The sequence below is a fragment of the Dictyostelium purpureum genome (assembly GCF_000190715.1).
Source record: "Dictyostelium purpureum unplaced genomic scaffold DICPUscaffold_586, whole genome shotgun sequence".
NCBI lineage: Eukaryota > Evosea > Eumycetozoa > Dictyosteliales > Dictyosteliaceae > Dictyostelium > Dictyostelium purpureum.
The window spans coordinates 1-12994 of record NW_003519920.1 but is presented as its reverse complement, the minus strand read 5'-3'; the positions used below and the strand labels follow the sequence as shown (position 1 = coordinate 12994).

Here is a 12994-nt window from a genome sequence, read left to right as displayed (position 1 = left end):
TTTAATTATTTTTACAATTATTGGTTTTTGTAAAATTTTATTACAATAATTTATATAGATTATTGTAATTTAAACTACTATTAATATTCAAAATAATAATTGTTAAATTATTATTCTTTTAATTTTTATTGAGCTATTGGTATTATTATTATTATTATTATTATTATTATAATTATTAATTATTATTTTGTCATGTAAGGTATATTAGAAAATATTTTTTAATCTTTTCTAACTTTTATTGAATAAGGTGAATCTTTTGAGGAAATTATATCAGAACTGGAAGAAGAGGATGAAATATTACTTGGTGTTAATGAGGATGACGAGGTTGAGTTTGATTTGATTACTAATACAATATCTCTAGAAGATTCAATTTGTTTTTGATTATTATTTGAATTTATAGATTCAATTACATTGTTTGAGGATGAAATTGAAATAGTTGAACGATTAAAGATTGTAGGATTTGAAGAACCTAAAACCTTTTTGCTGATAAATGTCAAAATGACAGCTACAACGATTGCAATAATTAATAAAGTTCTTTGATATGATGAAAATGCAGTTTGGTGACCATTTGTAATATCGGGTAATTTGTTTGATGGTCGATCCTAAATATGCTATTAATAAATTCTCTGGTAATAGTCCAATAACAGAAGAGTAAATAAACTTTGTGTATGAAATTCTTGTTGCCTAGAGTAAATAAATAAAGTTTGTTAATAATCGCCACATTGATGTGAATGAATATTTGTGTAATTGTACTTACTGCACATAACCCATTTTGTAGACCAAATGGTATTGGGAGTAGTCTCATAATTATAATAATCTTGAATGGATGTTGTTCGACTTTGTTTCTTAGGGCAGATAGTTTTGGTGATGATTCTATTTTTGATTCGAACCATTTTAAGATTACCTTTCTTGTAGTCCAAAAGCCAAAACTAGCAGATATGGCACTACCAATCGCAACAGTAATAAAACCAGGTACAAAACCATATATAAAGCCTGCAGATAATGTCAATGGAATATAAATACTAAAAATGGCCAATGGTATTCCAGTTGGTAAATAAGCTACACCCAAAATTACATTACCAAAATAACCCAATTCTTTGACAAACTCGAGAAATGATGCAAAATTTTTTGAAAAATAAAAGATACAGGCAAATATTATAATTAATGAAAATATAAATGCTAATGTGAATGATAATGTTGAACTATTATTATTATTGTTATTAATATTGGTATTGTTGTTATTTGTTATATTGTTATTGATTAGTTGGGTACTACTATTCTCCTCGATGTTGCTGCTACTACTATTTACACTTTCATAATCATCTTCGTTATCTTCATTGTCTTCATCATTTATACTATGCTTTAGTGAATCTGGTGATGATTTTTTCCCTTTTTTCTTTAAACTATTATTGAAATTAATTGAATGATGTCCTTCATATTCTTCATAATCATCATCACTATTATATTCTTTATTCACAAATTTTAATTGTTGTTCATTGTTGTCAATACTATTATTATCATTACTGTTACTAATGGTGATATTATTATTATAAATATTACTATTGTTACTGTGATTATTGTTATTAATTTTTAAACTATTATCTATATTGTTGTCCATTATAGTATCTTTAATATTACTAGTATCATTATTAATATTACTTGTGTTGGTAGTATTCTCCTCATCAAATCCAGTGCCTGCTGTTGATGCTAATGGTATGAATTTAATTTTATTTTTTGGATGAAAATGTATTGTATTTGAGGACGAATTTATATTCATATTATATTACTATTAATTATATTATCTTCTTTTTCTCTTTTTTTATTATTGGTTTTTTTTTTTTTTTTTTTTTTTTTTTTAAATTTATTTTTTAATTATTATTGGGTACATAAGATTGAAAAATAAAAAATAAATTTAAAATTTTTTTTATAGAAGGATTAAATTAATTTTATTTTATGTTTATTATTATGTGTTTATTTTTGCTATAATAATAATGTCTAAAAGATAAAATTTAAAAAAAAAAAAAAAAAAACAATATTGAGTGCTATCTAACGAACAAAAAAAAAAATGAAAAATTTAAAAAAAAATTTTTTAAAAAAAAATAAAAATAAAAATGGCAATATTAAAAATAATATTAACCAAAAAATAAACAAAATTATATCAGAGATTTTATTTTTAAAGAATATTTTTGAAATATTTAGAAATAAAATGTAAATATTAAATGCTATATCTATTTATGTGTATATTATTATAATGATTTTTATTTCGAAAAAATAAAAATAAATAAAAAAATAGTTATCCAGTGCACCAAAAAAATTTTAATTTTTTTTAAATTTTTTATTTTAAATCTTTTAAAATATTTTTTTTTTATTTTTTTTTATTTTTAATAATTTAATTATAAATTAAAAAAAGAAGGAATATAATAATAATAATAATAATAATATAAGCTCATTGTATATATATATATAAAAAACAAAATTATATCAATAGTTAGTATAATTATTTTTTTTTTAACTTTATTATTTTTTATTAAACAAAAAAGTTATAATAAAAAGATGATATCAACAGAATCATCTGGAGCAGATACTTCACAGCAGAAGCACTGTGAAGATGAATCTTCAGTGAGAAATAATAATGTTAATAATCAAAACAGTATACCAGCTAAAAAGAACGATCATCTACATCAAGGTTCCAATGGCATGTTTACAATGAACGAATACAAAACCTTAGCAATTATTTGCGATACAATATTTTCAGATGACTCACAAGAATTCGAACAGAGCGTTCAGGGTGAAACTGACAACCCAAAGCATTTAAATTCACTTAAAGATTATTTTAAAAGGTATTAATATTGATTTTAAAACTTTATATATAAAAATTATATTAAATAATTATTAAATAATTGTAAAAAAATTAATTATTTTTTATTGTTTTTTTTTTTTTTAATATATTTTAGAAAATCATCTGATTTAGATTTAGCGGGTGAATTTTTAAAATTACTTTCAAAGACAAGATCATCAACACAAATTAGTGATTTCAAGACTTTATTATACTTATTTTCAGCAAAAGGTGCGGGTTTTATATTGACAGGTTCACTAAATAATTTTACAGGTTTAAACTTAAAGACTAGACAATCTATATTATCAATGATGAAAACCTCAAACAATCCAATTCGAAGACAAGCCTATAAAGCAATTGTGCCATTGGCTATTAGTTTGTTTTATACAATAATTCCACCAAGCAATGATGGCAATCCAAATTGGGATGCAGTGAACTATATTGGACCAACCTCTGCAGAGCAAATACCAGGCGAAGAAAAGTTATCATTTATAAAAATTACAAGCGAAACTTCATTGAAAGCTGATGTCGTTGTAATTGGTAGTGGTGCCGGTGGTGGTGTAACAGCTGCTCTTTTATCTCAAGCTGGTTATAAGGTTATCGTTATGGAGAAGGGTAGTTATGTATCATCAAACAATATGACGTGGAAAGAAGGTGAAGCTTTCCCATTAATGTACGAACAAGCAGGAACTCTTACTTCAGATGATCTTAGTGTCAATATTTTAGCTGGCAGCTGCTTGGGTGGTGGAACAACTGTTAATTGGACCGCCTCAATTAGAACACCCGAGCCAATTTTAGAAGAGTGGAGGAAACAATGCCCAAATACATTTAGCTCTGCTAAATTTAATCAAGCAATGGATAGTGTATCTGAAAGACTATCAGTCACTACAAACTATAGCACCGGTCATCACAACAAAAACAATTTAATTTTAGAACAGGCACTTCTTGATTTACAAGATGAGCCTGCACCAATCCCAAGAAATGTTAAAAATTGTGACACTACACAATGTGGAAGTTGCTCAATGGGTTGTCGTTCAAAGTCTAAACAATCATCGATGGTAACCTATTTAGAAGATTGTTGCTCTAATGGTGGTCAAATTATTACAAACTGTCAAGCCGAACAAATTACCTATACTGATTCTCCACAAGGTCAAACTGTTCATGGTGTTATAGGTTTTGTTACTACACCTGATGGTGTAAAGTTTAGAGTATTCATCAAAACCCATATTGTCGTCTGTGCAGCAGGCGCTATTCACACACCAGCATTGCTTTTAAAGAGTTCTATAAAAAATTCAAATATTGGTAATAATTTATACCTTCACCCAGCTATACCAGTCATTGCAGGACATGATGAAATCATCGATCTTTATAAAGGCCCTCCAATGACAATTATAGGTAGAAAATTTCAAAAAATAAATCCAACCAACAATAAACTTGGTGGAGCAATAATAGAGTGTCCAAATGCACATTTAGGTGTAGCATCGTCAGTATGTTCATTCTTTTGGGATAAATCATTTTCATTTAAGAAGGAGTTGCTAGATATCAATAAATTCAGTTCATTCATTACAATTCTTAGGGATACAACACCTGGTAAAATTCGATTAGATAAAGATGGAAGAACACCAAAAATTATTTATAAACTATCAAATCAAGATTGGAAGAGTTCAATGATCGCTGCAGAGGCTTCATTCCGTTCATTAATGAAAATGGGTGCTAAAAAAGCTGCAATTCCCGTGAATGGTTTGGAACCATGCACATCAATTGACCAAATAGAATCATATATTAAATCACTCAGATCAATTGGTTATAAACCAAACCAAGCTATCGTATTAAGTGCCCACCAAATGGGTTCTTGCAGAATGGGTTCAAATCGTTCAAACTCTGTTGTAAACGAAAATGGTGAATCGTGGGATGTAAAAAGATTATTTATAGCAGACGGATCTGTTCTTCCCTCATCTGTTGGTATTAACCCAATGATAACTATTTATTCAGTATCTCATATTATTGCAAATCAAATTATTCAACTATATCCACCAACAAATATTAATATAACTTATGAAAGAGAAAATTAAATTAATTCAATTTCAACTTTAATTTAATTTATTTTAATTTTCAATTTCAATCTCAACCTCATTTTCAATAAATGGCCCAAAAAAAAAAAATGTAGTAATAGTAAAGATAAAAAATAATGTAAATATCATATATAATAAAAATAAATAAATAAATTAATTAATTCAAAATGTAAAATAAATAAAAAAATAAAAAATTATTTTTTAATTTTCTAAATAACTTTTTTTTAATTTAATTTTATCAAATATGAAATGACACACAATTATTTAATCATTTTAAGAAATTGTATAAATAACTGAACTATCAAAAAAATAATAAAAAAAAAATCCTTTAAAATAAAATTAAAAAAATAAAAAATAAAATAAAATTAAAATTGAAAAAAAAAATTTTTAAAAAAAAATTTAAAAAAAAAAAGAAATTTTTTAAAAAACTATTTTTCATATTTTTCGTATCTACCGAGTATTTGTTGATCATTTTTATTATAGTTTATATATATCCTTTATATAGCTTTGTTTACTTTAATTATTTAGTTCATCAATAAAACTATAACCAAAATATTAAAAAAGAAAAGAAAAGTATGTTTAAAATAAAACAATAAATAACAAATTATAAATTGGTTATAGAACGACAATAATGTTCTAGCTTCAACAAACTATACATAGATTATAGCAATAAATGGTTTTTAAATTTCATTAAACTATATAATAGTAATAATAATAATAATAAAATAGTATTTATAAAAATTATAATGGCACTAATAATTAACAATAAAGTGGAAACAAAATCGAAATATTGAATGTTTAATAGCTTATTTATATTAAAATAAAACACCAAAAAACACCACCACACTTAAAAAACAAACAAATACAGATAAAAAACAAATAAATAAAAAAATAATTATTTTTAATTTTTATTTTTTTTTTATATTTTTTTTTTAAAATTAAAAATAATATTAGAAATTAAAGATCTTTGTGTTTATTCATTAGCAAAAAAATAGAAACAAAACAACAACAATATTAATAAACATAATAATACACATAATATTATAAAATATTTATTTCAAAAATAACCAATACAATAATATTAAAGTTTTTTTTTTTTGTATGATAACCTTTTTTTTAACAAAATTTTTTCTTTAAAACTTTTAGATCTAGGTTTTTTATAATAATACAAATTTGTAAAATAATAATAAAATAGAAATAATAATAATAATATAGAAAGATAAAGAAAATGTCAACAACTACACCAACTACAGCTACTACATCATCATCAAAATCACCATGGGTATCATTTTTCAGTGGTGGTATGGCTGGTGTTACTGCAAAATCAGCTATTGCTCCCCTTGAAAGAGTTAAAATTTTATATCAAGTAAATAGTCATCATTAAATTATATTACAATCACACTACACATTACATCGTTTGCAGAACAAATAATTAATAACTTTTTTATAACCTATTTATCTAGATTAAAAGTGAATTATATTCAATAAATTCAATTTTTGGATCAATCAGTAAAATTGTTGAAAATGAAGGTATTAAAGGTTTATGGAGAGGTAATTCAGCAACTATTTTAAGAGTATTCCCATATGCAGCTGTTCAATTTCTTTCATATGATTCAATTAGAAAACATTTAATCACCGATCAAAAATCATCATTCCAATCATTTTTAGCTGGTAGTAGTGCAGGTGGTATCTCTGTTATAGCAACTTACCCATTAGATCTTACTCGTGCTAGATTAGCAATTGAAATCGATAGAACCAAATATAATAAACCACATCAATTATTAATTAAAACTTTTAGAGCTGAAGGCTTTAAAGGAATATATAGAGGTATTCAGCCAACTTTAATAGTAAAGTATCATTTATTTAGGGACCAATTACAAAAAGAAAAGAAAAGCAAAATCAAATATTAATCTATTTTTTATTTTAGGGTATTCTTCCATATGGTGGTTTTAGTTTTTCAACTTTTGAATATTTAAAAAAGAACGCACCAGCTCAATTTGTTGATGAAAATGGTTCAATCAATGGTACATATAAATTAGTTGCAGGTGGTGTTGCAGGTGGTGTTGCTCAAACTGTTAGTTATCCATTAGATACTGTCAGAAGAAGAATGCAAACTCATGGCTTTGGTGATGCTAAAGCCGAAATCAATTTAGAACATGGTACACTAAGATCAATTTACAACATTTTCAAAAATGAAGGTATTTTCGCTTTATATAAAGGTTTAAGTATAAATTACATAAAGGTTATTCCAACTACATCAATTGCTTTCTACTCTTACGAATTCTTTTCTGGAATATTATCCAAAGGCATTTAAATAAAATATAAATAAAAAACAAAAAAAAATAAAATAAATTAAATTAACATTATACAACCATACTATTACATTTTATTATATAATTTTAGTATAAAATAATTTGTGTATTTATAAAAAAAACAAAAAATTTTAAAAGTATTTTATTAAACCATATTTAATTGGGTAAAATTTATTTACCGCCACCTCCTAAGCTCATTAAGCCTCTGGTGACAAGTAAACCTGCAGCATTTCCAAAACCGGTCAATCTACAAACTTCATTTGCATCTTCATCGCAAATCATAAAGAAATATTCGCTGACAAAATGTTTTAAACCGATATCATTTCCGGTCATGAATGGAATTAATTTTGAACTAACACCTGTAGTCTTAACTTCTTCTGGTGGCCTAAAGAAAAGTGAATAGAATTAGTATTTATAAATTTAGTTTAAATAGGAAAAATAATAATAATACTTACTCGATACCAACTGATAATGGTTCATCACTATCTTTAATTAAATCGTATGGGAATGTCATAGCTTTTAATTCGTCACGGGTTGATGGTACATTCTCGGCGGTGCTGGTTAATAACATTAAGATTGGTAAAAATTGAGCAGCGGTTTCTGGAGAGTCTAAAAGGTAGAGTTGCTTTTTAAAGATATCTTGGAAAATGTGTAAACCAATTTCGTCGATTAATTCATCATAGAGATCTCTTGGTGTATTAATGAGAGCAGAGAGTAAAGCGGTTTTGACGGCAAAAAATGGATGGGTTGTCTCTGGAGTATTTGTAACCATAATTCTCTTAAAGGTTGGTAATAATTTTCTAAAACCTTCAATTTCTAAATGGTTAGCTGGAGTTGGCTTGCCACCTTCCAATGGACCTAAGTGGATGGTGAGAGTGAACAATAATCTGCAAAGATCTGATACAAGCTCTGGTGAGCTTTCATATTTTTGTGTATCAGCTACTCTGGTTATAAGTGCCTCTGTGACATATTCCAATAATCCCTCTGGTCTAAGCTTAGCCTTGACTTCTGGTTTTGAACAACAATGAACTAAAATCTTGTAGATTACATCTAAAACTGAATCTGGTGTTTCTTTAGAGTGGTTTTTGACTTCCTTGGTTAATAAATATGGTCCCTTTAAATCCTCTAAAAATATTTTTTGAATACTTGGGTCTCTACTAATACAATTGACAATGCACTTTAATGCCTCTTCCCTAACTGAATTACTGTACATATTGGTTTTTTCCTCTTCTCCAATATTACCTAATTTAATAAATAAATATAATTCCTAAAAAAAAAAATTAATATTATTAATTTCCTTTTCTTTGTTTTTTTCCTTTAAATCCTAAATATTTAAAATACCTTTCTAATGATATCTTTTTCTTCTTCTAATAACTCTCTTAATGAAATTCTTAATGCTGTTAAAACTTGAGTTTTAGATTCATCAGATGGTTTGTTTGAGACTGATGGATTAAATTCTGTTTTTAAATAAAAGAATAAATTATTTGTAAATTTAAATTTGGTTTCAGCTGATACTCTATCTGTAAATATCCTTTTATCTGCATTCTCTTTATTAAATTGCTTTAATGTTTCGATCCATTCGCTTTCTTGAACATCATTATCTTCGAATTGTTTATTAAATGTCTCCATCTATATAATATTTTATAGGTATAATACAATATTTGAATAATTTATCTGTGTGTGTGAAATTATTGTGTTGTTTATAAAATAAATATAGTATTTTAAAAAAATAAAAATAAAAAATATTTAAAATTTTAAAAGAAAAAAAAAAAAAATATTTTTTTTAAATTTATTTTTTTTATTTTTTTTTAAATTAATTTTTTTGTTTTCTTTTAAAACTAAATTAAATTACCTAATCTATATTTATCTTCTAAAAATACAATTTATTAAATTAATTTAATAAAACCAATCATATAATATAAAAGATGGGATTTTAGATATTGACAACAAAATTATCAATCAAAAACAATTCAAAGAAATTTAAAAATAATTTTTTTTTTTTTTTTAATTTATGAACATTAAAAAAAAAATATCCTATTTATTTTACTTTTTCTTCTTTTTATTTTTTTTTATTTTATTTTTAAGTTTATAATTATTTTTTTAAAATGGCAGAAATAGAGGAAGATATAATTAAAATGACAGAAATAGAAGAAGATAGAATAACAAAAAAGAAAAGATTAAACTCGCAAAATAAACCACAACTTTATGCATCAAATATTATTTATGGGGGTAGAGTATTGTTATCAGATAAATTCGTTTAATTTTTATGATTTAACATCTTTTTTTCTTTTTATAGGTTTATTACTAGCATCACCATTTTGGGGGTCTGCTGGACTACTGGCAACATGTATGATGAATGATTCTGATCATTACAATCAAAGATTTCAATTTGTTTCATTTTTGTCTTTAGTTTCAACCCCAGTATCATTAGTATATACTCTGTACCATAATAATTATTATGGCTATAACAAAAAAATTACAATGTACCCCATTATATCAGTATTATCATATATTTCATTCTCTACTTTATTTTTTCATGATAAAAAAAAAATTGAAATTAGTGATGATAAAAATGAAAATTTGTAATTGTATTCTAATCAAATGGCCAAATAAATAAATAATTTATTAAATTTGATTTTATTTAATTTTGTTTCTTAAATAATTTTATTCAAATAAAAACAAAAAGTTTTATTTTTAATTTTTTCTTAAAAAAAAAAAAAAAAAAAAAAATATTTTACAAAAAAAAATAAGAAATTTAATTTCTTTATTTAAACACAAATCTTTTTTTTTATTTTAATTTTATCTCTATTTGTTTTTATCTTTTTTTTTTTATTTTATTTTTTTCGTTTTTTATTTTATTTTTTATTTTTTTTTTTATTTTTTTTCAAAATTTTTTAAAATTTTTTTTTTATGATTAATCATTTTTTTTATATTATTGCATTACATTCATTTGGATAAATTAATATTGCAAAATGGCCAGAAGAAGCTCATTATTTACAAGATCTAAAATGATTAGATATTTTAAATTTATGGAAAAGTTTGCAATTGGTGCACTTTTAATTGGTTCAGTTGCTTATTATACTCAAATTAAAAACATCGAAGACAAAGAAAAAGAAAAGTTTTTATCAAAATATACCAAAAATACAGAAACCACCACTACTACTGCCACCCCAGCAACAACCCCTGTAACCAAACAATAAAATACCAAATCATTTTTTTAAAAATAATAATAATCAAAATTTAAAATTTTAAACAATATATAAATAATAATAATAATAATAATAAAGCAACCAACAAACATCCCTTTTTTTTCTTGAATAGTTTTGGTAAATCAAAAAAAGAAATAAAAATAATTGTAAATAATAAACAAATAATATAAAATTAAGATATTTAATTTAAAAAAAAAAAAGAAATTAACCTTTTCTTTTTTGTAAAAAAAAAAAATCTTAATAAAGTGTATCATTTTAAAATATAATATAATCTTATATAAGCAATTTACCAGGATTTTTTTTTTATTTTTATTTTACCATTCCATCATTTTTTTTTTTAATTTTTATTTTTTTTTTAATTTTTTAGTTTTTTATTTTTTTTTTATTTTTATTTTTATTTTTATATCCAATTATCCGTTTTTAAAAAGACAACTATAGAAATGAAACTCCTATCAATATTATTATTGGTTTTGGCCATCAAAACCATCTCATCACAATTTGTTGACAATTTAAAAATTTACAAATGTAGTGAAAGTGGTGGTTCTGTCAGCTGGAGCAATGCAACCACAGTTACCGATTTCGAAGTTACATCCAATATGGGTTTAGCAATTCAACAAACTTTTGCATCAATTTGCTACGATGACGAATATTTACGTATCAAAGCCAACTGTATCGATAATAATATTATCTCACCATACAATCAATGTAACCAAGATTTATTCGATGCTGATGTTTTTGAAATCTTTTTAGCCTACACCGATGCAAACTCTGTCGCTGTAAATTACCTTGAAGTCGAGTTATCACCATATGGTGTATTATTTGTCTCATCCGTTTATAACCCAAATGATGCATGTGTTGGTATTCAAGATAATCTTGTAGATTGTGACCAAAGTGGTATTATTTACGAAGCTGGTCCAGTTACCTCTGGTTGGAGTGGTGAATTATCAATTCCATTTTCATTAATTCAAAAAGCCTCAGGAAATCCAAGTGGTTCAAACAATGTCTATAAACTCAATATGTTCCGTATTGACGTTCCACAATATGGCTACAAAGAGTATTCATGTTATCATGCCGATAACACCAACCCACCTTGCTTCCATGTTCCATCTTACTTTGGTGCCTTAAGTCTCAACTAAAACCATATCTTGTTAATCATTATAAAAACTCTTAATTCTTTTTTTTTATTAAATTTAGAATTTTGTTGATTTATAAAATAAAAATAATAAAAAAATAGTAAAATAAAATTTGTTGTAAAAACAATTAAAATATTATATAATAAAAAAAAAACTCCGTTAGCCATCCAATCAATTAAAAAATCTATCATAAATTTAGCTTATAGATTTTTTTCAATCACTTTTTTTTGGGTTTTTCTTTGAAAGGAATCCATGGATTTTTTAAATTATGACACCCATTTTTTTAAACATTAATAGCCATAATTTAATTATAATAAAAAAAGTTTTAAAATGATATTATAATCAGATACTACATATAAAAAATATAATTATTTATTTTAAATTTTTTTTTTTTATTTTTTTTTTATTTTTTTTTGTATTTATTTTATTTTAATAATAATACTATTAATAGGTTGTATTTTTAATAACCTATATAATTTTTGAAGGTTTTGTTTGTTGTTATAATACTAATGACATGAGGGTTGAGTGTGGATGATGAATGTTAATTCTTTTTTTTTTTTTTTGTTTTTTTGTTTTTTTTAAATTATTATTATTTTGGGTGGAGGTGCTGGTGAAAATAGAAAAAAAAAATAGAAAACTGTTGAGAGAAATTTGACAAATTTATAATAAAGCACATTTTGACCCGCTTTTATCTTTCTTTGATGGGCCAACTGGGTTTTTACGATTGATTTGACGAATTAAATTGTAGAAAATTTGTTCAACATTAACTTTGTTTTTGGCAGAGGCTTCTAAAAAGTAACATTCACCAAATTTACGAGCGAGTTCTTCACCTTGTTCAGTACTGATAACTCTTTGGTCGTGGAGATCACATTTATTACCAACAAGAACCATTGGGACATCTTCACAATCTTTGACTCTAAGAATTTGTTCACGGAGATCTGGTAATTCATTAAAGGTGGAATTTGAAATAATACTATATACAAGAACAAAACCTTGACCATTTTTCATGTAAAGATCTCTCATGGCAGTAAATTGTTCGGTACCAGCTAAATTTTTATTTTAAAATAAAAAAAGAATTAGTATTTGTTTTTAAATTATATAAATAAATATTTTTATTGATAAAAAAAAAAAAAAAAAATAAAAATAAAAATATTTTATGAAAAGGCTTTTTGTCGTCTTGTAATATGAAAAGAATGTATATTTACCTGTATCTAAAATTTCTAACATGCATTGATTACCATCAACTTCTACTTGTTTTCTGTATGAATCTTCAATAGTTGGGTCGTATTTTTCAACGAAAATACCTTGAACAAATTGTACAGTAAGTGCTGATTTACCAACACCACCTGAACCTAAAACTACGATTTTGAATTCTCTTAAAGGCATTTTATATTTTTATTTATATATATTATGTGTATGTATATTAAAATTT

General features: G+C 24.5%; 9 protein-coding genes across 9 annotated transcripts; 6 read left to right on the top strand and 3 right to left on the bottom strand.

The window, feature by feature from the left end:
• Nucleotides 1-218: 218 nt before the first annotated feature.
• On the bottom strand, nucleotides 219-1777 carry DICPUDRAFT_100002 (uncharacterized protein; the record flags this gene model as incomplete). The annotated part of the gene is made up of 2 exons (XM_003294533.1): nucleotides 219-602; nucleotides 758-1777. 2 exons carry the CDS (start codon nucleotides 1775-1777, stop codon nucleotides 219-221), a joined length of 1404 nt encoding a protein of 467 aa, XP_003294581.1.
• Nucleotides 1778-2553: 776 nt separating this feature from the next.
• On the top strand, nucleotides 2554-4908 carry DICPUDRAFT_159608 (uncharacterized protein; the record flags this gene model as incomplete). The annotated part of the gene is made up of 2 exons (XM_003294539.1): nucleotides 2554-2840; nucleotides 2955-4908. The coding sequence occupies 2 exons, from the start codon at nucleotides 2554-2556 to the stop codon at nucleotides 4906-4908; spliced, it is 2241 nt and encodes a 746-aa protein (XP_003294587.1).
• A 1228-nt stretch (nucleotides 4909-6136) lies between these two features.
• On the top strand, nucleotides 6137-7222 carry DICPUDRAFT_85047 (uncharacterized protein; the record flags this gene model as incomplete). The annotated part of the gene is made up of 3 exons (XM_003294538.1): nucleotides 6137-6274; nucleotides 6372-6755; nucleotides 6836-7222. The coding sequence occupies 3 exons, from the start codon at nucleotides 6137-6139 to the stop codon at nucleotides 7220-7222; spliced, it is 909 nt and encodes a 302-aa protein (XP_003294586.1).
• A 169-nt stretch (nucleotides 7223-7391) lies between these two features.
• DICPUDRAFT_43649 (uncharacterized protein) lies at nucleotides 7392-8849 on the bottom strand (the record flags this gene model as incomplete). Its single annotated transcript, XM_003294532.1, has 3 exons — nucleotides 7392-7605; nucleotides 7676-8487; nucleotides 8562-8849. 3 exons carry the CDS (start codon nucleotides 8847-8849, stop codon nucleotides 7392-7394), a joined length of 1314 nt encoding a protein of 437 aa, XP_003294580.1.
• A 476-nt stretch (nucleotides 8850-9325) lies between these two features.
• Nucleotides 9326-9481, top strand: DICPUDRAFT_159605 (uncharacterized protein; the record flags this gene model as incomplete). Its single annotated transcript, XM_003294537.1, has 1 exon — nucleotides 9326-9481. The coding sequence occupies one exon, from the start codon at nucleotides 9326-9328 to the stop codon at nucleotides 9479-9481; it is 156 nt and encodes a 51-aa protein (XP_003294585.1).
• A 13-nt stretch (nucleotides 9482-9494) lies between these two features.
• On the top strand, nucleotides 9495-9767 carry DICPUDRAFT_13832 (uncharacterized protein; the record flags this gene model as incomplete). The annotated part of the gene is made up of 1 exon (XM_003294536.1): nucleotides 9495-9767. A coding segment is annotated over one exon (273 nt), but the record flags the coding sequence as incomplete, so codon positions are not given.
• Nucleotides 9768-10192: 425 nt separating this feature from the next.
• Nucleotides 10193-10420, top strand: DICPUDRAFT_43642 (uncharacterized protein; the record flags this gene model as incomplete). The annotated part of the gene is made up of 1 exon (XM_003294535.1): nucleotides 10193-10420. One exon carries the CDS (start codon nucleotides 10193-10195, stop codon nucleotides 10418-10420), a length of 228 nt encoding a protein of 75 aa, XP_003294583.1.
• Nucleotides 10421-10869: 449 nt separating this feature from the next.
• DICPUDRAFT_159603 (uncharacterized protein) lies at nucleotides 10870-11565 on the top strand (the record flags this gene model as incomplete). The annotated part of the gene is made up of 1 exon (XM_003294534.1): nucleotides 10870-11565. One exon carries the CDS (start codon nucleotides 10870-10872, stop codon nucleotides 11563-11565), a length of 696 nt encoding a protein of 231 aa, XP_003294582.1.
• Nucleotides 11566-12142: 577 nt separating this feature from the next.
• rapA (uncharacterized protein) lies at nucleotides 12143-12994 on the bottom strand. The gene is made up of 2 exons (XM_003294531.1): nucleotides 12768-12994; nucleotides 12143-12608 (listed from the first exon to the last, which is right to left on the bottom strand). Exons 1-2 carry the CDS (start codon nucleotides 12946-12948, stop codon nucleotides 12223-12225), a joined length of 567 nt encoding a protein of 188 aa, XP_003294579.1. The 5' UTR covers nucleotides 12949-12994; the 3' UTR covers nucleotides 12143-12222.